The 25,212-nt window shown below is 42.3% G+C and overlaps 1 protein-coding gene across 6 annotated transcripts in view; it reads right to left on the minus strand.

Annotated features, from left to right (window-relative positions):
* Window positions 1-19,904: 19,904 nt before the first annotated feature.
* Window positions 19,905-25,212, minus strand: part of PPARGC1A (PPARG coactivator 1 alpha) — a 155,100-nt gene continuing 149,792 nt past the window's right edge. For all 6 annotated transcript variants that reach the window (XM_070756981.1, XM_070756980.1, XM_070756982.1 and 3 more), the window contains one exon: window positions 19,905-23,952. In XM_070756981.1, the coding sequence (XP_070613082.1) occupies window positions 23,855-23,952 (98 nt within the window). In that variant the 3' untranslated portion in view covers window positions 19,905-23,854. The remainder of the gene's footprint in view (window positions 23,953-25,212) is intronic.

The raw sequence follows: 25,212 nt of genomic DNA on the forward strand, positions 1-25,212 counted from the left end.
TGAAGACAACCCCGTTGAGAGCAGAGCCAATGATCGAGGGATTGAGGAAGGAGTTGATGTATGTCCCAAAGTTAGCAATAGCAGAGCAGCTTCTGCTCTGGCAATCTCACGCTACTCACCAGAGCCTACAAAACTTTTGCCAGACCCATCCTTGAATACAGTTCATCTGTCTGGAACCCATACCACATCTCGGACATCAACACCCTTGAAAATGTCCAAAGATACTTCACCAGAAGAGCCCTTCACTCCTCCACTCAAAACAGAATACCCTACGAAAGCAGACTATCAATCCTAGGTTTAGAAAGCTTAGAACTATGTCGCCTAAAACACGATCTAAGTATTGCCCACAAGATCATATGCTGCAACGTTCTACCTGTCAATGACTACTTCAGCTTCAACCGCAAGAACACAAGAGCACGCAACAGATTCAAACTTAATATTAACCGCTCCAAAATTGACTGTAAAAAATATGACTTCAGCAACCGAGTTGTCGAAGCGTGGAACTCATTACCTGACTCAGTAGTGTCAACCCCTAACCCCCAACATTTTTCCCTTAGACTATCCACGATTGACCTCTCCAGGTTCCTTAGAGGTCAGTAAGGGGCGTGCATAAGTGCACCAGTATGCCTTCCGTCCCCTGTCCAATTGTCTCTCCTTATCTCATTTATCTTTTCTTCCTTTCAAATATGTTCACCTATACTTTTATATCTTTTCTTCTATTCTTTTCTTTACTTATATTATTATATATTGTTCTCTTCAATGTGTATTATGTATTGGACAAAATAAATAAATAAATAAATAAATAAATAAATAAATAAATAAATAAATAAATAAATAAATAAATAAATAAATAAATAAATAAATAAATAAATAAATAAATAAATAAATAAATAAATAAATAAATAAATAAATAAATAAATAAATAAATAAATAAATAAATAAATAAATAAATAATTCTTTATTGGCCAAGTCTGATTGCACACACAAGTAATTTGGTGCTTAGGCTCTCAGTGTACCTAAAAGAAAAAGATACATTTGTCAAGAATCATGAGGTACAACACTTAATGTTTGTCATAGGGGTCAAATAAGCAATGAAGAAACAATCAATATTGATAAAAATCTTAAGGATACAAGCAACAAGTCATACAGTGATAAGTGGGAGGAAATGGGTGATAGGAAAGATGAGAAAAAAACTAGTAGTAATAGTAGTGCAGACTTAGTTTGACAGTGTTGAAGGAATTTTCCCTCTCTAACTCCTCATCCTCTTAACTCTCAGATTTGGGTACCAAGAACACTGGTCTAGGAAATCAATGTGCACCCATCTCTCGATCTTAGAAATCCATGATCATCTGAGCAGGACATGGACCAGCCACAACACAAAGAATCAGTTGTCTGCAAGGAACATAAATCCTTCCATTATAATAATTACAACAGAGTTGGAAGGGACCTTGGAAGTCTTCTAGTCCAACCCCGTTTAGGCAGGAAACCCTACACTACTTCAGACATCTTCTTTAAAGCTTCCAGTGTTGGAGCATTCACAACTTCTGGAGGCAAGCTGTTCCACGGATTAATTGTTCTAATTTCCATTCCTCACCATCCAGTCAGAGACGAGAAGGCTTCCTTGATGAGGAGAAGGGAAAAGTTTTCAAGGCTTTCAAAAAAGGAAGAAAAGACTGGGCTGTCTGTGTGCTATGAGATTTATTTATTTATTTATTTATTCGATTTTTATGCCGCCCTTCTCCTTAGACTCAGGGCGGCTTACAACATGTTAGCAATAGCACTTTTTAACAGAGCCAGCCTATTGCCCCCACAATCCGGGTCCTCATTTTACCCACCTCGGAAGGATGGAAGGCTGAGTCAACCTTGAGCCGGTGATGAGATTTGAACCGCTGACCTTCAGATCTACAGTCAGCTTCAGTGGCCTGCAGTACAGCACTCTACCTGCTGCGCCACCCTGGCTCATATTTGGGTCTGTGACCATCTCAAAACATACCCCTTGTATTCTTTCTTTTCTTCATTCTTCTGTTCATTCTTTCGTGAAAGACAGCTTGAAGTGGTTCTCATCTGTTATTTCATCATTTTCCAACTCAGCTCAGGATAAAAGTGGGTAGAAATATTGCCAGCGTACAACAAACAGAAAAGGAATCTATCAGAAGGTAGAAATTAGCTACTTAAGCGAAAACCAGAATTCCTTATCGAGCTTCCTGTGTTCTTTGATTTTTTTCCCCCTCATTATGTTCTCTCCTTCAGTGAGTTGCAAGCAGGCGACTTATGCAGAAAAATCCCAATTTTGGTTTCCTCTTCATACATATGAAAGAACCTGATTATTATTGTCATTCAAGAACGATATTTGTTGCTATTAGAGTTGATTTGGGAAGGTCTTGATTTGCATTTGTTTGTGAATGAGAAAGCATCTCACATAAGATATGCAACAGCTCATCTTCCCCAGCAATTCTTCAGAGCAAATAGCTTTTTGCTAAAATCATTCACCATTAATTGGGCTTTCCTGCCTTAACTAGCATTTTGAAAATCAGTTCTATCCTTCCTCCAACAGATTATTTCCAATGAGTTCTATAAACAGTGATTACACCTTACACCAAGAATAAATAACACCGCCAAAGAAATAATAAACTGCCTGAAATAGGAGGAAAAAAACAGTGTTCTATTGTGCTTCTAATATCTCCTTTTAAAGAATTTCTTAGCTGTCATAACTTTCCCTTCACATTAGTTTCTCCTGCTAAGAAGACCCAGTTGTCTATTAAAATTTGCTTCTCTGAAGGCAGGTTAATCAATTCCACTTTTCCTTAAGATCAAGAACTGGAATAGGTAGTGTTGTGGTTGGCTCTGGCCCAGCTCCTGCCCCAGGGAATGTGGAGGTGGATGCAGGGGAAACCTCAACATGTCATAGGCCTGTTTTATTGCCGGCAGAGTCAGGTAGTTCAGTTTCCTCGGACGAAGAAGAAGGTGGGAGTGACTTGGAAGAGGGGGGCTTGGCACACAGCCCAGGAAGTCAATCTCCATTATCTTCGGTCGATTCGGATGCGGAAGTCTTGGACCTATGCAGGCGCAGAGTTATGCGTAGAAGAGACCAATTGAGGACGTATTACAGGAGATAAGAGAGGCCAACTGTGTTTGGGTGGGGCTCCAGTAATTAGTGCTGCTGATATAAATAGCAGCGTGTGGGTTTGGCCATTGTGGGAGATTATCTAATCGTTGTTCTTCAGGACTGCCTTGCTATCTCCGGACTTTGTTGATTTTTCATGACTTTGAAACCAAAGCAGAGCAAAGTGTGTGTGTGTTTCACTTCATGGAAGAAAAAGGGCTGTGATGTTTCTTCACAGCTGCAAGCTAAGTACTTAAGGACTGATTAAGGGAATTGTACAGACTACCAGGTTGTTTGGGGACGAGTGCTCTTTGCAATACAAAAAGAGTGCTTTGCTTATTTTGACTTTTGTGATAAAGAACATTGTTTTGAATTTTCAAACGTGTGTGTGTGTGTCTGAAATTTGTATCCTTGAATTTTTGGGAGGCTCCTGCCAGAGAGCCTGGCAGAACAGGTAGTATGACTGGTTGAAACAAAAAAATACTAAAAGTTATAAAACAGTCTTAACACAAATTACAAATCAAAAACAACTGATAACGACAATAGAGTGTGTAGTTACTCCCCACAATTCGGAAGAAAGATGAACAAATATATGTGCTGGCTAAGGATGCTATCCAGATGAATATCTGGGTAACCAGATTCTTTTCCCTATTTTCCTCCCCAAAAACTAAGTTGTGTCTTATACTCCGGTGTGTCTTATATTCCAAAAATACGCTATATATAAATATTCAGGATAGTTACACAGGGTTATAAATTGGCTGTAGAAAATAATAGTCAGCAGTATGGTTGACATTTGTGTTAATCGTTTTGTACTCAAGCTTTGACACAGCTTTGTACATACTGAACTTTCTATGTGTGTATGTTTTATAATGTATTTGTCTGTCCTTTTATGTAAATATTTAATAAAGATTAAAAAAAAAGAACTTCAGGATTATATGATGAATTTCTCCCGATGTTAAATCTTATTTACATTTCATTGATTGATCTTCCCTATTGAGGTCTCTCTAGTTAAAGACAACCAATTCTCTTGAATGTTCTTCCACCCTGTGAAAGACCAAAGTTCTCAGCTTAGTACCCAAGATCATCTACTTTAATGTCCTACCTGTTAATGACTACTTTAATTTCAACCGCAATAACACCAGGGCTTTCAATAGATACAAGCTGAGTGCAATTCGCTCTAATCTTGATTGCAGAAAATACGACTTCTGCAATAGAGTAGTAAATATCTGGAACGCTTTACCTGATCCTGTTGTTCGTTTTTCTAACCCCTGCAGACTTGAACTGTCTACCGTGGACTTTACATATTTCTTAAGAGGTCCCTAAGGGGGCGAGCATAAGCACACCAGTGTACCTACCATCCCTGTCCTACTCAGAGGCAGATTGCCTTTACTGTTGCTGTGGTTGGCTCTGGGCCAGCTCCTGCCCCAAGGACTGTGGGGATGGATGTGGGTGAATCCTCCCAGTGTCAGAGGCCTGTTTTACTGCCGAATGCTTCGGACAGCGAATTGTCGGAAGCAGGGAGTGGCTTTGAAATGGGACCCTCAGAGGAGGTCATGGCAGACAGCCAATTAGGGAGCTATTCATCCTCCTCCTTATCTTCGCTGGACTCAGATGAAGAAGCATTCATTGACGTACGCAGCCACAGGGCAATGACTAGGAAAGAGCAGCTGTGGAAATACTTCAGGAGATAAGGGAGGTTCACCCATGGTTGGGTATGGTTCAACTAATTAGGGCTGCCGTTAAATTGGCAGTGTTTTGGCCTCAGAGTGTGGAAGTTTATCCGTTCGGTGACAGTGGAAGTGGCTTTCGTCTCAGGATTCTCCAAGGACTCTCTTTGCTTTGGTACCAGGACTCTGAACTTAAACCATAGTCAAAGATGTGTGTTTGAAAACGTTTGAAGGAGAGTGGCTGTGACGTCTTCACAGCTACTTGTTAATTGCTTTGTGTTTGTTTATTGTTTTTCACCGCATTCAAGTCTGTTGCTTTGAAGGAGAGCCCTTTGCCATGAGCCCGGCAGAACAACTGTTGCTACTGGGGTGCTGTGTGCGCAGCTTCAGTTTTTGTGTTTATGCTTCTTGTGTTTTTATGTTTCTGTGCATGCTGGGGGAGAAAAAAACTTGCTGAAATCTCGCAAGGGGACACATATGGACACGAGATTTTGGTGTTTATTTTGCTTTTGCGCATGGTGTAATCTCGCACTTGTGCATGTCCCCTTATGAGATTTTGCTTCTGAGCATACACATGAAACAAAAATATGCTGGGATGTGGGTGTGTGCATGCAAGGCAACTGAAGCTGCATGCATAGTGCACCATGCGCCACTGCTATGCCATCCTCTACTATACCAGTAGCAACCCACTACTGGTCCTACTGTACCCATTTGTATGTATTCATTTTATGTGTTCCGTTTATTTGTGCCATTTTTTCATGCGCCTGTTTTCCTTGCATTTGTTAACAAATATAAACAAACAAACAAATAAAACACCAAGGTATCTTCTGGAAGAACCATGCTTGGGAAATGTTGGGAAAGTTATATTTTCCCACCCCTATGATTTCATGCATATCTGACATACGGTATCTATAGTTTATTTTTGGGAAGACACTTGAAGATATCATTCTTATGAGTAGTGCTGTGGCCTAGAGGGTGGAGTTCTTGCCTCGTAATCAGGAGGCAGGGAGTTCAATCTTATGTAGAGGCAGATATTTCTCTTTCTCTGGGCATGGTGAAAATATATCTCCTTAATAAAACTCTGCATTGGCAACAGGTACGACATCCGGCCAGTAAAACACTCTGCTAACTCCATTCAGTGGCTCAGACTCCACCCCCCACAAGGGATTGTGGAGCTGTTAAAAGGAGATGATGATCTGAATATATCATTCTTGACTTGGCACCAACAACATTGATTAATGTGCATCTACTGCTTATTTTAACACACATGCTCTTAACTCTTATTGTCCTTGTCTTTTTTTCAATTGACTTTGATTTCTGAAGAAGAAAAGCCCTTCCATTATTCCTGAAGGACATCTTGGGAAGAACCTTGTGATAGTTCTCTCGCGTCCTGCACAAATAGTTATGGACTCTGAGGATGCAGAGACGGTGGAGGGGCGAGGCAGGCGTTCTGTATTCCAGGCACCTGAGAGTGACAGTGATGAGAGGTCAGGGTCGAAACGACAGCCAGGACCCTTAGCATTGCCTGATGTCAATGAATCAACAATTTCTGACAGGAATGAGTTTGCATTTCCAGGGCTGAGTGAATCAGGGGAAGAGGAGCTGCTTCTGGATGCCAGAGTGCAAAGGTCATGGAAAAGACACGAATGGTTGGCTAGGAGAAGAGTCACTCATAAGTAGCGCTGCTGGGTAATTGGGTCATGTCCTCACACAATTTAAGGGTGAGGCATACACCGCTACATTGCAGAAAAACAACATCATTCCTTGTGGAATCATCTCATCTTGGCTCTTACATTTGGTTTGGATTTAAAAGGGCACATACTTGGTTTTATTTATTTATTTATTTTATTTTATTTATTCAATTTTTATGCTGCCCTTCTCCTTAGACTCAGGGTGGCTTACAACATGTTAGCAATAGCACTTTTTAACAGAGCCGGCATATTGCCCCCACAATCTGGGTCCTCATTTTACCCACCTTGGAAGGATGGAAGGCTGAGTCAACCTTGAGCCGGTGATGAGATTTGAACCGCTGACCTTTAGATCAACAGTCAGCTTCAGTGGCCTGCAGTACAGCACTCTACCTGCTGCGCCACCCTGGCTCTTTTGATAATGAGCTTTGGTCTTCCAGTTACTTTCTGAGAACTTCATCTGAAAACTCTGGCCAGAGCTGGTAATTATTACTGGGTTATCTTTACTCTGGGACTTTAGTCAACTGATTGCATTTTGCTAGCTTTGCTTCTCTCTCTGAAAACTCTTAAAAGACTTTTACAATTATTGGGACTTTTGTATAAATTAAATCCTTTTCTTAATTAGACAATTTGTGTGCATCTAATTATAGAAACATAGATGATTGACGGCAGAAAAAGACCTCATGGTCCATCTAGTCTGCCCTCATATTACTTCCTGTATTTTATCGTAGGGTGGATCTATGTTTATTCCAGGCATGTTTAAATTCAGTTCCTGTGGATTTACCAACCACATCGGCTGGAAGTTTGTTCCAAGCATCTACTCCTCTTTCAGTCAAATAATATTTACTCCCGTTGCTTCTGATCTTTCCCTCAACTAACCTCAGATTGTGCCCCCTTGTTCTTGTGTGCACTTTCCTATTAAAAACACTTATCTCCTGGACCTTATTTAACCCTTGAACATATTTAAATGTTTTGATCATGTCTTCCCTTTCCCTTCTCTCCTCCAGACTATACAGATTGAGTTTATGATAAGTTTGATGCTTAAGACCTTCCACCATTTTTGTAGCCCGTCTTTGGACCCGTTCAATTATTGGGGCCGGCACCAGGACAGAACAAGCCTCTTCTGTAAAACTTCTGTCCTAGGCTTCAGTTGGCACCCTTAAATTCTGACTGGTAGCAATGACAAAGAGATAAATGAATTGCCATTCAGCAAAATAGGAAGCCAACAACATTTGTGATGTGCGTTGTTGAGGGAACAATCTCATATGGAGCTGACACAGCCCATGTAACATGCGGTATGACCAGTTTACTAAAGTAAGTATGACTGGGAGAGAGCATAATTAATCATTATTCAGTGATAGCTTCCACCCTCCAGAACTCAGTAGCTGGCGTGCCCAACCAAGGCTATGTCTAACTAATATATCACATTATTCATGCTACAGAAAGCTCCAATTAAAATGGCATGGACTACTAGAAGGGTAAGGGGGGGAAAACAATTTTCAAGAGAGTAGATGGCATTTTTCTTGCTTCAAGCAAAACTAGAAAACCGAGCTGGCAAAGGCATGAAGACACCAAGAGAGATTCAGGAGGCCACAGGTAGATACAGGTAGACCTCAACTCCACACAATTGGAGCCAGGGTTTCCATTGTTAAGCAAGACAGTTATTTAAGTGACTGGCAACCAATGTATTATGGCATGTTTGTCGTGGTTATTCAGTGAATCCCTGCAATTGTTAACCGAATCACATTAACCTCTGATGGCACAGTGGTTAGAGGACAGTACTGCAAGATATTTCTGCTGATCACCGGCTGCCAGCAGTTTGGCAGATAGAATCTCAGTGGGCTCAAAGTTGACTCAGCCTTCCATCCTTCCGAGGGGGGTCAAATGAGGACCTAGATTGTTGGGGGCAATAGGCTGACTCTCTGTAAACCGCTTAGAGGGGGCTGTAAAGCACCGTGAAGTGGTATATAAATCTAAATGCTATTTCTATTTCTATTGCTACTCTGTACTTTCTACTCTACTCTGTACTCTACTCTGTACTCCGCATTCTACTCTGTACCGTCTACTCTGTACTGTCTACTCCACTCTCTACTCTATTCTGTACTCTCTACTCTGTATTCTACTATGTACCATATTCTCTATACTGTGTACTCTACTCTCTACTCTATTCTGTACTCTCTACTCTGTATTCTACTCTGTACCATATACTCAGTACTTCTTATTCTACTCTGTAGTCTACTCTGTACCATCTACTCTGTACTGTCTACTCTACTCTCTACTCTATTCTGTACTCCCTACTCTGTATTCTACTCTGTACTGTCTACTTTGTGTAGAAAGTACAAAGTAGAATACAGAGTAAAATAGGAAGTACTGAGTATACGGTACAGAGTAGAATACAGAGTATAGAGTAGAGAGTACAGAATAGAGTAGAGAGTAGAGTAGACAGTACAGAGTAGACGGTACAGAGTAGAATACAGAGTAGAATAGAAAGTACAGGGTATATGGTACAGAGTAGAATACTGCTCTCTATCCTACTCTGTACTGTCTACTGCTTATAAAGATCTGCGGTGGTGCAGTGGTTAGAGTCCAGTACTGCAAGCTACTTCTGCTGATTAAGAAGGAGGAGGAGGAGGAAGGGAGGAAGGAGGAAGAAGAATAGGAAGAAGGAGAAGGAGGAGAAGGAAAAGGGAAGAGGAGGAGGAGAGGGAGAAGGAGGAGAAGAGGAGGAGAAGAGGAGGAGGAAGGAGGAAGAAGAATAGGAAGAAGAAGGAGGAGAAGGAGGAGAAGGGGAAGGAGAAGGAGGAGGAGAAGGAAAAGGGAAGAGGAGGAGGAGAGGGAGAAGGAGGAGAAGAGAAGAGGAGGAGAAGGAGGAGAAGAGGAGGAGGAAGGAGGAAGGAGGAAGAAGAATAGGAAGAAGAAGGAGGAGAAGGAGGAGAAGGGGAAGGAGAAGGAGACGGAGAAGGAAAAGGGAAGAGGAGGAGGAGAGGGAGAAGGAGGAGAAGAGGAGGAGGAAGGAGGAAGAAGAATAGGAAGAAGGAGAAGGAGGAGAAGGAAAAGGGAAGAGGAGGAGGAGAGGGAGAAGGAGGAGAAGAGGAGGAGGAAGGAGGAAGAAGAATAGGAAGAAGAAGGAGGAGAAGGAGGAGAAGGGGAAGGAGAAGGAGACAGAGAAGGAAAAGGGAAGAGGAGGAGGAGAGGGAGAAGGAGGAGAAGAGAAGAGGAGGAGAAGGAGGAGAAGAGGAGGATGAAGGAGGAAGGAGGAAGAAGAATAGGAAGAAGAAGGAGGAGAAGGAGGAGAAGGGGAAGGAGAAGGAGGAGAAGGAAAAGGGAAGAGGAGGAGGAGGAGAAGAGAAGAGGAGGAGAAGGTGTGTGTGTGTGGGAGAGGTGATGATGATGAAAGACCATTTCATCATCTAAAACATCCCACACGTTTCTGTCCTGCCTGGCCAAAAGATTCAAACTGTCCCCAACCTCTACACCTTAGAAACATGTTTACATGGTCACGAACCCCAAAACTGATCTCACTGAATGCATTTTCTCCATGGGGTGGGATTTAAAGAGAATGAAAATGAAGGGGTGTGTGTGTGTGTGTGTGCTTGCAGCATAAAACTGCCCCTGTAGGAGACCTTGGCTTCATGTCTTAACCACATTCCTGCCCGTCAGGATGAGCTGTTTGGTGTCTAGCGATAGAATCTGTTCGGAATTGCTTCCCTAAGGGATTAATTCCACCTTTGATTCAATCTGGGGAGGTTTGAAATTAAATCACGAAGTTAGCAAACCTCCAAGGAACCGACGGGCAGTGGGTGACCTTCTCTGTTACTTTCTGCTATTGGATAAAGTAGAGAAAATTGATTTGTGGCACAGCGTAATCGGGGAGGGCCCGTGAACCAAGAATATCAACGGGGAGGCCAAGTTGACACAACCTGCTCGTGTCACACGAAGTGCCCCGTGGAAAGATTAATGGGCATTGGACGCAATCAGAGCCGCACACTTTGCAATTCATGCTAAACCGAAAACCCAGTAGCTTTTACGAGAGTTTGTCCGTGCTAAAGCAAGTTTCCCTACTGAAATGCCTTTGTAAAGAGCAATGGACTACAGCAGAGGTCGCCAACCGTGGCAATTTTAAGCCCTGTGGCCTTCAACACCCAGAATTTCTTCACCAGCCATGCTGGCTGGGTAATTCTGAAAGTGGACATCTACATGTCTTGGAGACCCTTTGTTGTGGTTAGCTCTGGCCCAGCTCCTGCCCCAAGGACTGTGGATGTGGGGGAGACATCCACATGCTGCAGGCCTGTTTTGCCCCCGGTGGAATCTGCTGATGAAGGCTCCTCTGACCAAGAAGACATGAGTGACAGGGAGGAGGAGAGTGTGGCAGACAGCCCAGAAGGAGATCAATTATCTAGCTCCTCCTTGGATTCAGAACAAGAGTTAATGATACAGCCACCCATGCGGAGAGCGATGCAAAGGCAGCAACAACTGAGAGATTATTATCAAAGAAAATGAGGCCACCTGTGGTTGGGTGGGGCTGTGGTAATTAGTGAGGCTGCTATAAATAGCAGCCTGTGGGTTTGGCCATTGTGGAGGATTATCTGATCGTTATGTTTCATGACTGCTTTCCTGACTTTGACTTTTTGTGTGCTGATTTTTCCCTGCTTTGAACCTAAACCAGAGCAAAGTGTGTTTCAGTTTGTGAAAGAAGAAGGACTGTGAATTGCCTCACAGCTGCAAGCTAAATATCTCAGAACTGATAGGGGACTTATATAGATTGCCAGTTTGTTTGGAGATGAGTGCTCTTTGCTATACCAAAAGAGGGCTTGGTTTAAGTGAATTTTCATTATAAAGAACATTGTTTTGAATTTTCAAACGTGTGTGTGTCTGAATTTTCAAACGTGTGTGTGTCTGAAATTTGTGAATTTTTGGGAGGATTCTACCAGAAACCCCGACAGAACATCTTTCAATTCAAGAAAGCTCTGGTGTGCAAAGTAAAATGTTTCAAAGAGGGAAAAAAAACACCAAGGATGTCCAGATGTCATTTTTTTGAGGGTGAAAAAGCACCTTTGGGACAACCATGACCTGGGTGATTGAGAATCTCCATAGTTATTTTTCTGTACTTGGACAAAATACGGGATCCCCACTCCACCCCAAGGCTTTGCATGATGGATACAGAATACAGTTTGAATAACAAAACAACAGGAAGGGATCTTGGAGGTCTTCTAGTCCAACCTCCTAGCTCAGGCAGGAAGTCCTATATTATTTCAGACAAGTAGTTTATCGAATCGCTTCTTAAAACTTCCCGTGTTGGTGCATTCATGACTTCTGGAGGCAAGTAGTTCCACTGGTGAATTGGTCTCACTGTTGGGAAATTTCTCCTTAGTTCCAGGTTGAAGAAAAAGATAGATTGAAACGTTTTGATTCCCTTTTTCCTGTAAGTCTGATGAACGTTGCAATTAAAAAAACAATTAAATAACAGGAAAATCCTAGGACAGTGGTTCTCAACCTTTCTAATGCAGTGACCCCTAGAGTTCCTCATGTTATGGTGACCCCCAACTATATGTCTAGTGCCAATTCTCCCAACAGAGCTTTATGCTGATTGGCTAGAAGGTCAGAGGACACCCCCACTGTAAATGCCTGATCGGTCGGATTGCAAAAACATGTTCCAAGGTGCCAGAAGAGAAATTTTAGTTCCTAACACCAGGGGGAAATTTGTCTTTTCCCATGGTCTTAGGTGACACTTGTGAAATGGTCAATCGACCCCCAAAGGAGTCCCGACTCCCACTGTCCTCAAAATCATTTAGACAAAGATGGCAGGAATCCCAATCCGTTGGTCCAGATAGCTTATTCCTTCCTGTTGCAGCATTTTTTTTTCATCCTCCCTGTAGTATATTTCCTAGGAGTTGCAGCACATGAGTGGTTTCACATTTATTGCAAATGCTAGTCACATAGAGACAAACTTAGAGTCATCATATTACAGTTATTCTAGGTCATTTGCAGATCGGATTCCTACTACAGTAACTCATTACAGCTATTCCCCAAAAGGAGAGAGACAATCATTGGCTATTGGAAGCTCATCTCTAAAGGGATATTATGGTTTCATTTGATTTTTTTCCCCTCCCCTTCCTCCAAACTGCCCCAAATCCCTGCATTGCTAGAATGGCAGAAACGACTGTTTCCCACCTTACAATTTCTCATAAAATTAATGCTACGTGTAAACTCAATTCCTATTTTACTGGAAAAAAAATCTTCCATCTATGGTGGCAATGTAAAAAATCGCAGATCTATTGGAAAAAAATTGGAATTTGGAGAGATGAAATATTAAACTTGAAAATTGCTAAACCCCCGGAATGCTTTCTTTTAGGCATTCTAAGACAAAATCTTTCAAAAAATCAAGTCCGTTTAATCATTCATATAATCACAGCAGCCAGATTAACATTCGCGCAATGGTGGAAAAACGAAGATATACCCCAATATGACTTAATAATAGAGAAAATCAAATACTGTGCAGAAATGACTAAGTTAACTATGGCAGTTGTTGTGGTTAGTTCTGGCCCAGCTCCTGCCCCAAGGACTGTGGATGTGGGGGAGACATCCACATGCTGCAGGCCTGTTTTGCCCCCAGTGGAATCTGCTGATGAAGGCTCCTCTGACCAAGAACACATGAGTGACAGGGAGGAGGAGAGTGTGGCAGACAGCTCAGAAGGAGATCAATTATCTAGCTCCTCCTTGGATTCAGAACAAGAGTTAATGATATAGCCACACATGCGGAGAGCGATGCATAGGCAACAACAACTGAGAGATTATTATCAAAGAAAATGAGGCCACCTGTGGTTGGGTGGGGCTGTGGTAATTAGTGAGGCTGCTATAAAGAGCAGCCTGTGGGTTTGGCCATTGTGGAGGATTATCTGATCCTTGTGTTTCGTGCCTGCTTTGCTGACTTTGACCTTTGTGTGCTGATTTTTCCCCGCTTTGAAACTAAACCAGAGCAAAGTGTGTTTCACTTTGTGAAAGAAGAAGGACTGTGAATTGCCTCACAGCTGCAAGCTAAGTATCACAGAACTGATAAGGGACTTGTACAAATTACCAGTTTGTTTGGAGACGAGTGCTCTTTGCTATACCAAAAGAGGACTTAGTTTAAGTGAATTTTCATTATAAAGAACATTGTTTTGAATTTTCAAACGTGTATGTGTCTGAAATTTGTACCTGTGAATTTTTGGGAGGAGTCTACCAGAGAGCCCAACAGAACAGGCAGTTAGAAATAATACTGAGTCCTCATTTAACAACTGCTGGGACCCTTTCTACTGTTGGCTAAAAATAAAAGAACAACTTGCTTAACAAATGACAAGAACTGTACATATTCAAACAGACACAAATCTGGTATAAAACTTTTCCTTCTTTCTCAATAGACGCAAGAGACATTGATATTTGCCCTAAAAGTGGACTGACTTTTCTAAAATCTCTTTGATTTATTCAATGCTTTCTTTTACTTATCTATAGTCCTAAATATTAGACACAAGGAAATGAGCTGCTGAAAATACAACTAGTTCATAATCTTAACACAGATCTACCGTACACCCACCCACTCCTTTCTTCCCTTTACTCTTCTTTTTCTTTCTTTCTTTTCTTTCTTTTTGTATGTCTGTATGTTCATTGACTTTTTTGTTTATTTGTCTTGGTTTATTGTCAAAGTATACTGTTTAGACTACAACCCGACACGATTATTGTCTTTTGTAATTTGTAATGTTTTTATTGCCAATCGCAACTACCCTGTTTCCCCGATAGTAAGACACCCCCAATTGTAAGACGTATCGGGGGTTTCAGGGGGGTCGGCTAATATAAGCCGTACCCCAAAAGTAAGACATATGTCTTACTTTCGGGGAAACACGGGGGCATTGCCGGGGGGGGGAGCCCGATGACGTCGCTTCCAAGCTCCCCGCGCGCCCTTCGCCTCGCCACGGCGCCACTGCCTCTTCCCCGGCTTGGCAAAGCAAAGGACGGCGCTGGTCCGAAGCGAGCCGAGCGGGCGGCGGCTTGCAGCGAAGGCGCTCGTCCCAGCAACCGAGTCCTGCCGAGGCTCAGCTGCAAGCGGCCAGCGAGGCCGACCGACTCCGAGGCGAGCGGCCGGAGCTGCGCCCTCCTTCGCCCACCTCCTTTCCGGCAGGCAGGTGGGGCTGCCCAACTGCGCAGAGCGGCTCCTCCCCTCCAGACACATGCTTCCCCGACACGCGTCTGCGGCTCCATGCGTGCACGCCGCTTGGAGCCCTGAGGTTGAACTTGGAAAAGGGCTCACGAGGCTCCTGTCCCGCGGCTGCCCTTCTGGACTCTGGGGAGATGCCTTCGGGAATGCGACCCTTTCAATTTTTTTCCAATGTAAGACATATCCCGAAAGTAAGACGTAGTGGGGCTTTTGGGGGTAAAAAGAAAGTAAGACACTGTCTTACTTTCGGGAAAACACGGTATATGTATTTTTTGTATATCTGTAAATAAAATATTTTATTAAAAAAAAATCTGAAGTTCTGTTCTGGGCTTTCCTGGTTTAAAGAAATTGTGACTTTTAAAAGGTCATATTTTGATTGCTGACTGGTTCTTGAACACATGATACAATCAGTCTTTGTTTCTTAAAAAATAATTTATTGCTTTTTTCTTCTTCTCCCCATTACAATAGAAGACACTCAAAAATCCAGAAAGAAAGAAAGAAAGAAAGAAAGAAAGAAAGAAAGAAAGAAAGAAAGAAAGAAAGAAAGAAAGAAAGAAAGAAAGCTGTAAACGTTTAGTTTGGCATTCACACAATCAAAAGTTAAAATACCTGTATCTTCAACCTACAAAGCAATTGACAGCAAGAGCTGCAGAGATCGAACGGGTGCTACAGTATGCAAACAGAACTCGTGAAAAAGTTCTCTTTTATTGTTATTATTAGTATTCATATTATTATTCATATTATTATTGTTATTATTATTGCTATCTACCTACTTCGAAATACAAAGACAAAATGAGGCAGAGAGAGAGAAAGCAAGCACAGGACACAGAACAAGACACAGTGGGATCTACAAGAACATAAAAATGCTTGGGTGATGGAATGAGGGGAGTTATTAGACTTGGCTGCACGGACCACCAGACAAATCAGTTCTCAGATTCTTCAAAAGAAAGGAAAAAAGGAGAACTGAGAATGGCGAAGGTGCTGGGATTGTCGACAAAGTGATAAACGCCCACCGAACGAGTAATTAAGCGCACTCCAGTTCCTATCAGCCCTGCTTAAAATGAATTACTCCGGTCTCTTTTTGCGAGGAGGAGAACAACGGTGATGAAAAAGTCAGAAGGAGACTAGCAACCAGGGTTTAATTTGATTAAAAGGCACAAGCTTCCATCAGACGATGCCTTGGTGGATTGGAGCTACAACTCACGACCACTTATGCCTTTTAACGAAATGGGGTTCCACTGCGAGCAAACACCTTATGAATTCTGAGTTTCATTGCCCTTTTCTAGGTGGTCCTCAACGAGAACTGAGCCCAAATTTTCCATTGTCAAGGGAGACATTCATTAGGCCAGTTTTCGTCCCATTTTTTCGACCTTCCTTGCCACAGAGGTGGAGCGAATCGCTGCATTTGATGAGTCAGCCACTGGGTTGCTAACCTCCTCGATTTTGGTTGTCAGAAGGTCGCAAAAAGGGGACCGTTGTAATGATCAATCGGTTGACAAGCATCTGAATTTGGACCATGTGTCCCCGGGGATGCCACGACAGTCGTAAAGTGTGAAAGACGGTCACAATTGACATTTTTCTCAATGCTGTCGCAACTTCGAAACGGCCAGCAAACTAACCGTTTGTTAGTCAAGGGCCGCCTGTGCAGTAGTGGGTTGCTACTGGAATGGTAAACGATGCCACACCAGTAGTAAAAATTGAGCTGCATGTGCAGCTTCAGATGCATTGCGTGCATGTGTGCACATCCCAGCAACATTTCTTTCTGTACATGCGCAGGAAGAAAGACGTCACGATGGGACATGAGCGGGTGTGAGATTTGGGTGATTTTTTGCTTCTATGCATGTGCGGAAGCAAAAAAAAAAATCACTTAAATCACATGTCCCCTCGCATGATTTGCTTCTTGCGCACGTGCAAAAGCAAAATCTCATTGAAAAACACAGAATAAAAATGGTGTACGCAGTGCACTGCTAATGACGGAATCGGGAATCCGCCCCTGCGTCTATCAGTATTAAAATATGTTGCTACTCAACTTCCACCCTTTCAAGGGTGCTTGGTTCTATCGCAAGGGTGGGCAATTAATTTTGCCAGGAGGCCGCATGAGAAATTGGGATGGTTTTAGAGGGTCGGATTAATATAATTAACTCAGTTTTACCCAATACTGCATATTATTGGGTAGAACTGAGTTAATTATATTATAATTATAAATTATAATTATATTATATTATATATATAATTATATATTATAATTATATTATAATTATATTATAATTATAAATTAACTGCCCACCCCTTCCTTCCTTCCTTCCTTCCTTCCTTCTTTCCTTCCTTCCTTCCTTCCTTGTTCCCTCCATTTCTCCTTCCTTCCTTCTCCAAATGGAGAGAAGCTTCTGTCTCTCTGATTTTCTCTGCCTTTTATTTCTGCTTTTGGGCAGTTCTTTACTTCTCTTTCAAAATATTCCTTTCAGGTGCCTCTCTTCAACTGACCTAGATTGTCAGTTGAGAGAACATAGTGGAGGCTTTGCCTGAAAGTAGCTTTGGATTCCTCTTCTTCCTCCTCCTCCCTTTCCCCCCCTGAGAGGTGGGGTGGGGGGGGGGGTTGCTTTAAATTTCTTGGAAAGGGCAATGAAAACAATGAGCAGTTAAAAAATGAGCATTTATTGGACTTTTGCAAAAGGGCCAGGAAAGAGAATTTCTCCTTCCTCCCTCCCTCCATTTCTCCTTCCTTCCTCCCTCCCTCCATTTCTCCTTCCCTTCCTTCCTTCCTTCCTACCAACCTCCGTGGGCCAGTTACAGACAGAGGGCGGGCTGCATCTGGCCCCTGGGCCGCACTTTGCCCAGGTCTGTTCTATCGGATATTACGTGACCGGAGTAGATGAAGGGAAGAAGGAAGGAAAAAGAAAAAAAGATAGAACCCTCCCCCCAGGAACCAGTCTTATTACCCCCAAATTAAATGAGGTTCACTGGGATTTCAGCCCATTACTGGGAGTCAAATGCACCACTGGGGGGGAGGGGATGATGGTTGATGGCATCTGGAGGAAACTGATGTTCTCACTTTTTTTTCTGCTCCAAATCATGTGGTTTGTGTTCAGAGGTGGATTGCTTTTGTTGCATCCCGGCGTCGCTAGCAACAGCCGGTGTCACGCCCAATGGGCAGTTCGCCTGAGCAGGAATTTCCGTGCCTCTTATTGGCTGCTGCACCTGACAGCTGAATATAAAAGAGCTGTCAGCGTGCAGCTGAGGAGATTTTTTCCTCAGCGGTTCTGCTAGTTCACTGTCATTTGTCCCTGGTTGTTGTCGCTTCAATAAACACGGTTCTAGATAAGCTGCCTCGCCTCGTAATTGACCCAGACCTTCTTTTTTCTCCTCTTCCTTTCTCGTGAAAGGTATAATAGGCCAGGGACAGAAAAGCTGTGGAGGTGGAGTTATTTTGATTCAGGTTCGAACTGCAGACAGCAGGTAGAGTTAGCCTGCAATACTGCAGTCTAACCACTGCGCCACTGGATAAAATGCGAAAATTTTGTGTACACAAGGATGAATGCCGACATTCCTCCTATTATTTGGACCGACCACAAGGGATAGGTAATATACATTTCTTAGTACAGTAGTACCTCTAGATACGAGCTGCTCCACATGCGAGTATTCCAAGTTACGAGCCAAGACGTGAGCAAAATTTCTGTTCAACACCTGAGCTCAAATTCGGGATACGAGCGCAAAAATCTCCTTGCTTCCAGTTATCTCGGTGCGAAAAACAAAGTCTAAAGGCATTCGTTCGAGATGCGAGTTGATCGACATACGAGCTCGGGTCTGGAACGAATTAGACTCATATGTCGAGGTACCACTGTACCTGGCGCATTCACAGAGGAAACAGTGAATGCCCCCCAAAATTACAGCTGTAAGAAAAAATAGGAACATTTTACCAATTTTGGGATTTCTTAAGAGGTATCAGTAATAGGTGGTGCTTTTTCAAGAGGTAACTGGACTTCCTTTGTAGACGTTTCACTTCTCGTCTGAGAAGCTCCTCCAATTCTGGTTGAATGATGGAGAATTGAAGGATTGAGTTGAAGAAGCTTCTTGGAGGAGAAGCGAAACGTCTTCAGAGGGAAAAACAAAGCTCAGTTGTCTTGTGAAAAAGCACTTTTGAAATAACCCTGACCTGCATGTCAGAGAATCTCCATAGACATTTACCATATTTTTCGGAGTATAAGACGTACCTTCCCCCCGCCCTAACAGAGCGTTTTCCCCCCAGCCCTAACATGATGATAATGATCTTTCCAGCTTGCAGGCTTTTTCATTGTTACTCTCCCGGAAGACTGTTTTTCCAGCCCTAAGTTTTTGCAGACTTGTTTTCATTGCTAATCGCTCCAAATAAGGTTTTTCCAGCCCTATATCTTTGCAGGCTTGTTTTCATTGCTATTCCCTTCAAAAAAGGTTTTTTTCAGCCCTAATGAGGAGCTAATGATCTTCCTAGATTGCAGGCTTTCTTCACTGCTACTCCGAAGAATTTTTTTTCCAACCCTAAGGTTTTTGCAAGCTTTTTTTCATTGCTACTCCCTCTGAAAAACAAAATCACCCTAACCAGGGGATAAAGTGATGTGCTGAAGCTGACCAGACTAAGGATGCTAGCCAGATGAATATTTAATAGGTATATCCCCCCCATTTTCCTCCCCCAAAACTAAAGTGTGTCTAATACTCCAGTGCATCTTATAGTCCGAAAAATACAATAACGTGTGGAGCCAAACTTTTGGGTTTCTTCGGTTTGGGGGGGGCAATCTTGGGCAAATTTTAAGGGGACACAAATGCGGGCCTGAAGTCTTCCTAATGCTGAAGGAACTCATTCATCCTTTGAAACCCCTTCCCCAAATCCTCTTTGGCTGAGTCTCGGAGAGGTGGCCTCCCCCCTGTTCTATGACACTTGTTTCGAAACCATGAACGAAAACGATGGAACGGGGAGACGCATCTTGTGAACGGGGCACGATATGGAGTTGAAATCCAGTGGAGCAATGGACAATGATGATTTGGACAGACAAAAGATGCGAATGAGATGGCGGGCCGCACAAATTCGTTCTCTTTTTTTTTTTCAGCAGCTTGTGTAACTATGTCAGCCCGAAAATGTTACGCATGGATTCTACAATTCTTGAAAGCTCCCACAGATTTGTAGGGGCTCCTAAGGCCATAATAGTGCATAGCTAAATCATAATAATAGGGTGGAGGGAAGAGCCACTGTCTCGTAAGAAGAAAAACAAAAGACATTAAAAGAAAAACTTAATAAACATTTAACAACCTTACAATAGGGTGTGCATCTTAGGTATAAAATTTCCACTGGCCTTTTTTATTATTATTATTATTATTATTATTATTTTAGTCACCTCATAATTTATAATAAATAGTTAATCACAACTGATAAATATGCCTCTTTCAGTAAACAAAGGAATGAAAATTAGTGTTTATACAGGATGCATACATTTAAAATCATAGAACGCTGCCAATGAAAAAGATTACTGGCTTCAAGAAAGGATTGTTCAGGAACACAGCGTTATTTTAAAAGCAGGGCTGTGCTCTATACCCCAAACGATTTGTTTTATCAAATTAATTGTCGCAGCAGTGAAAAGAAAGCATAATATATATTTTTTTATAAAGATTTCTGACTTCTAGTTTCAAAAAATGATCGATACATAAAATAAAAACTGATCTCGGTTACACTTTTAAGAAGCGGTAAATAAAATAATGGTATATTCTAGAAAAAAATATCAATGAGAAATTTCTGCCACCCCCCACACCAGTTTAATAAATTGTATGTATATAAAAGCATTAAAGATATGCAAAAGAAGGTAGGGAAGGAGGGAGGGAGGGAAGGAGGAAGGAAGGAAGGAAGGAAGGAAGGATAGAGATACTAGTCATACGTAAATGGTTAAGATTTGGAAAAAAAAGTCAGGATCCAGTCAAAGTTAAGATAAATCCAATTTCCAGGCAAATTTGTACCAAAAACTACATTAAATGAGAGTGTAAACATGAGAGTAGTGTTAAGCTCAGCCAAGCTATGTTGCAAATTTTGGGCTAAAATATCTCATGGATATCTATTGGGCTGAATATCAAATAGTCCTAGAAGTTAAACCAACCACAACAAAGCTTCTCAACTAATACAAGTAGAGTTAGAAGGGACCTTGGAGGTCTTATAGTCCAACTTCCTGCTTGACATGAAGCATCTACAACTTCTGGAGGCAACTTCTGTTCTACTGATTGATTGTCCTCATCGTTAGGAAATTTCTCCTTAATTCCAGGTTGCTTCTTTCCCTTGTTAGTCTCCATCCATTGTTTCTTGTTCTGCCTTTGTTGGTTGTTCTGACAATTCGTTTAGAGGTTCTCTTGCTTGTTAGATGTTATCTCGGTTCTCAAGAGCTCTTGCTCATAGAGCTTAATCTAGCTACTAACTTGGGGTCGCTTGGCTTTATATCAAGTTAGGCTCCTTGATCATCGACCAAGATTGGTTGGTCATCTGTCTCTGAATGCATAGATGCCATTTCAGTCATGTTGGTGGAAATCACTTTAGTGACACTTGTAAACAACTAGAAGTTAGAAGTTATTTCTTTAAGTTAGAAGTTATTTCTTCAGGACACTTCGAGCTTCATCATCCCGTAATTTACTGGAAGATTGGAGAAGTTGTATCTCTCTGTTTTCTTTTTTTCTCAGACTGTGTTTCTGATTTGAAGCCCATTTTTATTCCAAATAACAGGACATCAGAGTTGGAAGGGACCTTGGAGGTCTTCTAGTCCAACCCTTTACTCAAAGCAGGAAAACCTATACTGATACAAATGACTGTCCAATCTTTCCTTTAAAAACCTGTAGTGTTGGAGCACCCACAACTCTATTTACTGTCAGGAAATGTCTCCTTAAATCCAGGTTCTCACTGTCAGGAAATTTCTCCTTAAATCCAGGTTGCTTCTCTTCTTGATTGGTTTCCATCTATTACTTCTCATCTGGCCTTCTGGCGCTTTGAAGAATAGGTCTTCTTTGTGGCAGCCCCTCAAATATTGGAACACTGCTTTCCCCATTAAAGTAGACATGCCCAATTTCCAATTCTAATCCAGACAAAGGCATCCTACGTGTCTTCAGCAAGCAAGACAGGAAATATTTGATTGGAGTTCTCCGTATTTTATGGAGGACAAGGCTCCAATTTCATATCCAATTTTAATCGTTGGAGAATGAATTAATAAGTATATATGTTGCTTCTTGATGCAGAAGTTCTAAAAAACTTATCCCACTTCTCTCTCTGAATGGACCTTTTAGGATCACAAAGCTTTCCAGAAGTTAATCCTCAATTCCAACCCATTCTAGTTGGGAAGAAAGCTTCTACTACCTACAAGAGCTAAACTGCTTGCTCCAGAAGAAGTAGTAAAGGCTTTGTGAGTTTCTAATCTATATCTGTGACCAGGTACATCCCTATTCCACCTGCCTTAACATTACCAGCAGAAGTAACAATCCCATGAGAGCATGTGCACCAAAGACAAATTCCTTATGTGTCCAAACACACTTGGCCAATAAAGAATTCTATTCTATTCTATTGTATCATATTGCGAGCTACCACCAGCTGAGATAAAAAACGATAAAAAATCAAGTGTTTTCCTCTGCTAGCTGTGTAACTTGGGAGGTTTTGAATCTTCTTAACTTTGGCTGAATTCTGATCATTAAAAGGAAGGAAGAACGAGATGGTTAAAAACGTCAGCATTTTCCCATCCATGGCACACGTTCATTCATTCCACTTGCGCACTCTACTTTTTTCTTCTTTTGACAATCAAATATAGATAAGCGTTAAGTTCAGCTTTCTAAATACGTTAGTGTACAATATTGTTTCGCCTTGTATAATTACATTTGAATAGTCTCGATTAAGAAAAAATTCAGCAGGTTTTTCTTTTTTTAAAGGACGCGGCATTTACAGTGCATAGCTTTAACTAAAAGAAAAAAAAGAGAGGGACAGAAAGACTGAGAGACTGAGATTGAGAGATTTTCTCATACACTATGTACACAAAATAAAAATACTCCGTTTTAACAAGTGTAAATACTTGACTACATTCTCAAATGCAGTCTGGTACATTCTTTTTTCCTTTCCTCCATGAAAGTTACCCACAACTGTTTTGTAGAGTAACACTGTGTGGGTTCATCAAGGAAGAAAAAAAGGAAGGAAGGAAGGAAGAAGAGAAAGAAGAAAGAAGGAAAGGAAGGAAGGAAGAAGAAAGAAAGGAAGGAAGGAAGGAGGGAGGAAGGAAGGGAAATGGAAAGAAGGAAGGAAGGAAGAAAGGAAGGAAGGAAGGAAAGGAAATGGAAAGAAGGAAGAAAGAAAGAAAGAAAGGAAGGAAGGAAGGAAGGAAGGAGGGAAAGAAGGAAAGGAAGGAAGGAAGGAGGGAAGAAGAGAAAGAAGAAAGAAGGAAACGGAAGGAAGGAAGGAAGAAATAACAAAGAAAGAAAGAAAGAAAGAAAGAAAGAAAGAAAGAAAGAACCCTATCCCACAGGCTGATGGTTAATAAGGAGGGTCTTGAAATTTCCCTATGTTAGATCACTCTGTTTTGGACACACACACACACACAAAATGGAAGTCACAATTAAAACAGCACACGTTTAAAATCCTCTCCATGTTTTTTTTTTCAACCTTCCACTGTGGTTTTGTTTTTGTTTTGCTTTTCCTCCCCTTGACAACAACACAAAAACGGACCCGTGGGTTTTGCAGTAACGGCAGTTCTCTTGAAAACAACCCGGTGTAAGAAGCTTGCATTACGGGAATCTTTTTAAAAAATATATATGAAATAAAATAAAGCACCCAACCACAGTTGTGTATCTTAAGATGCCAGCAGCTAAAGGTTCCATTCGGAAAAAAATAAAACCGCGTCGTTATGTACATAGTTTCTAAGTTTTGTTTGGACTGGATCTCTATGGAACTGCTTATCAAAACCCAACCACCAATTTTTTTTACCCTGGGGAAAAAAAGCAGCTCCGAGACATCAAAGAAGTTTCACTTTGTGTTGTGACAACTCCCAGCTGGCCTCTCTTCGTCTGCCTCGTCTTGTGTCCAAGTAAACCGCTTTTTTTTGTGTGTGTGTGTATAAGGGAGAAATGCAGAGGAGGAGATGAGTGGGGAGGTCAACTTCTTTCGCGGTGCTGCGATTGAACGGCACGGTGCTTGGCAGAGGATTTTCGGCAATTTCCCGACCTTCAAATGTTACCTCCGAAAGCTCCCTTGCGCCTCTTTAAGTAAACTATCGAAATCCATGGAGTCGTACTTGCTCTTAGTCGAAGCGGGATCAAAATCGTCGGAATCTAAGAAGGAAAAATAAATTTCTTGAGCCAGGCTGATGTGTTTATCTTCCTTTTTTCTTTTTTTTTAGATAAACTTTATTAATTTTTCTTAAAATAGACCCTACGACACAAACACACATTTAACATAGAGTTGGGGTTGCAAATACCCCTCTTATCCTACAAGTCAAATTTCCATACAGAAAAAAGAATACACTATTAATACCTTAAATCAACATAGTAATTTAAATGAAAAGAATAAATTTTGTTTAACTTTATATAAGAAAAACCTTATAACTTTATACACTGGTACCTCATCATACGAACTTAATTGGTTCCAGGAGGAGGTTCGTAAGGTGAAAAGTTCGTAAGATGAAACAATGTTTCCCATAGGAATCAATGTAAAAGCAAATACAGTGATCCCCCGTTTATTGCGTCCCCAACCATTGCGAACAGGGTACTTCGCTATTTTTCAACCCGGAAGTCAAAATACCATCTACGCATGCGTGCCCGTGGGCACGCATGCGTAGATGGCAACTGGGAGATTAGCTGCTGGGCGGCTTCCCTGAGTCTTCCCCCTCTTGCTGGCGTCAGCGAGGAGTTTCCCCACCGCCCACGCAAACTCCTCGCTGCCGCCCGCCCTTCGCCCCGCCGACGCCGTTCATTCTCGCCGCTTTCGAGCTGAGTCCGGGAGCGAATTCGCTCCCGGACTCAGCTCGAAAGCGGCGAGAATGAACGGCGTGGACAAGCCGTTCCTTGCCGTTCGTTCTCGGCGCTTTCGAGCTGAGTCCGGGAGCGAATTCGCTCCCGGACTCAGCTCGAAAGCGGCGAGAATGAACGGCGTGGACAAGCCGTTCCTTGCCGTTCGTTCTCGGCGCTTTCGAGCTGAGTCCGGGAGCGAATTCGCTCCCGGACTCAGCTCGAAAGCGGCGAGAATGAACGGCGTGGACAAGCCGTTCCTTGCCGTTCGTTCTCGGCGCTTTCCGCGCTGAGTCCGGGAGCGAATTCGCTCCCGGACTCAGCTCGAAAGCGCCGAGAATGAACGGCGTGGACAAGCCGTTCCTTGCCGTTCGTTCTCGGCGCTTTCGAGCTGAGTCCGGGAGCGAATTCGCTCCCGGACTCAGCTCGAAAGCGGGCGAGAATGAACGGCGTGTGACAAGCCGTTCCTTGCCGTTCGTTCTCGGCGCTTTCCGAGCTGAGTCCGGGAGCGAATTCGCTCCCGGACTCAGCTCGAAAGCGGCGAGAATGAACGGCGTGGACAAGCCGTTCCTTGCCGTTCATTCT

The sequence above is a fragment of the Erythrolamprus reginae genome, chromosome 7 (assembly GCF_031021105.1).
Source record: "Erythrolamprus reginae isolate rEryReg1 chromosome 7, rEryReg1.hap1, whole genome shotgun sequence".
In the NCBI taxonomy this organism is placed as follows: Eukaryota; Metazoa; Chordata; class Lepidosauria; order Squamata; family Dipsadidae; genus Erythrolamprus; species Erythrolamprus reginae.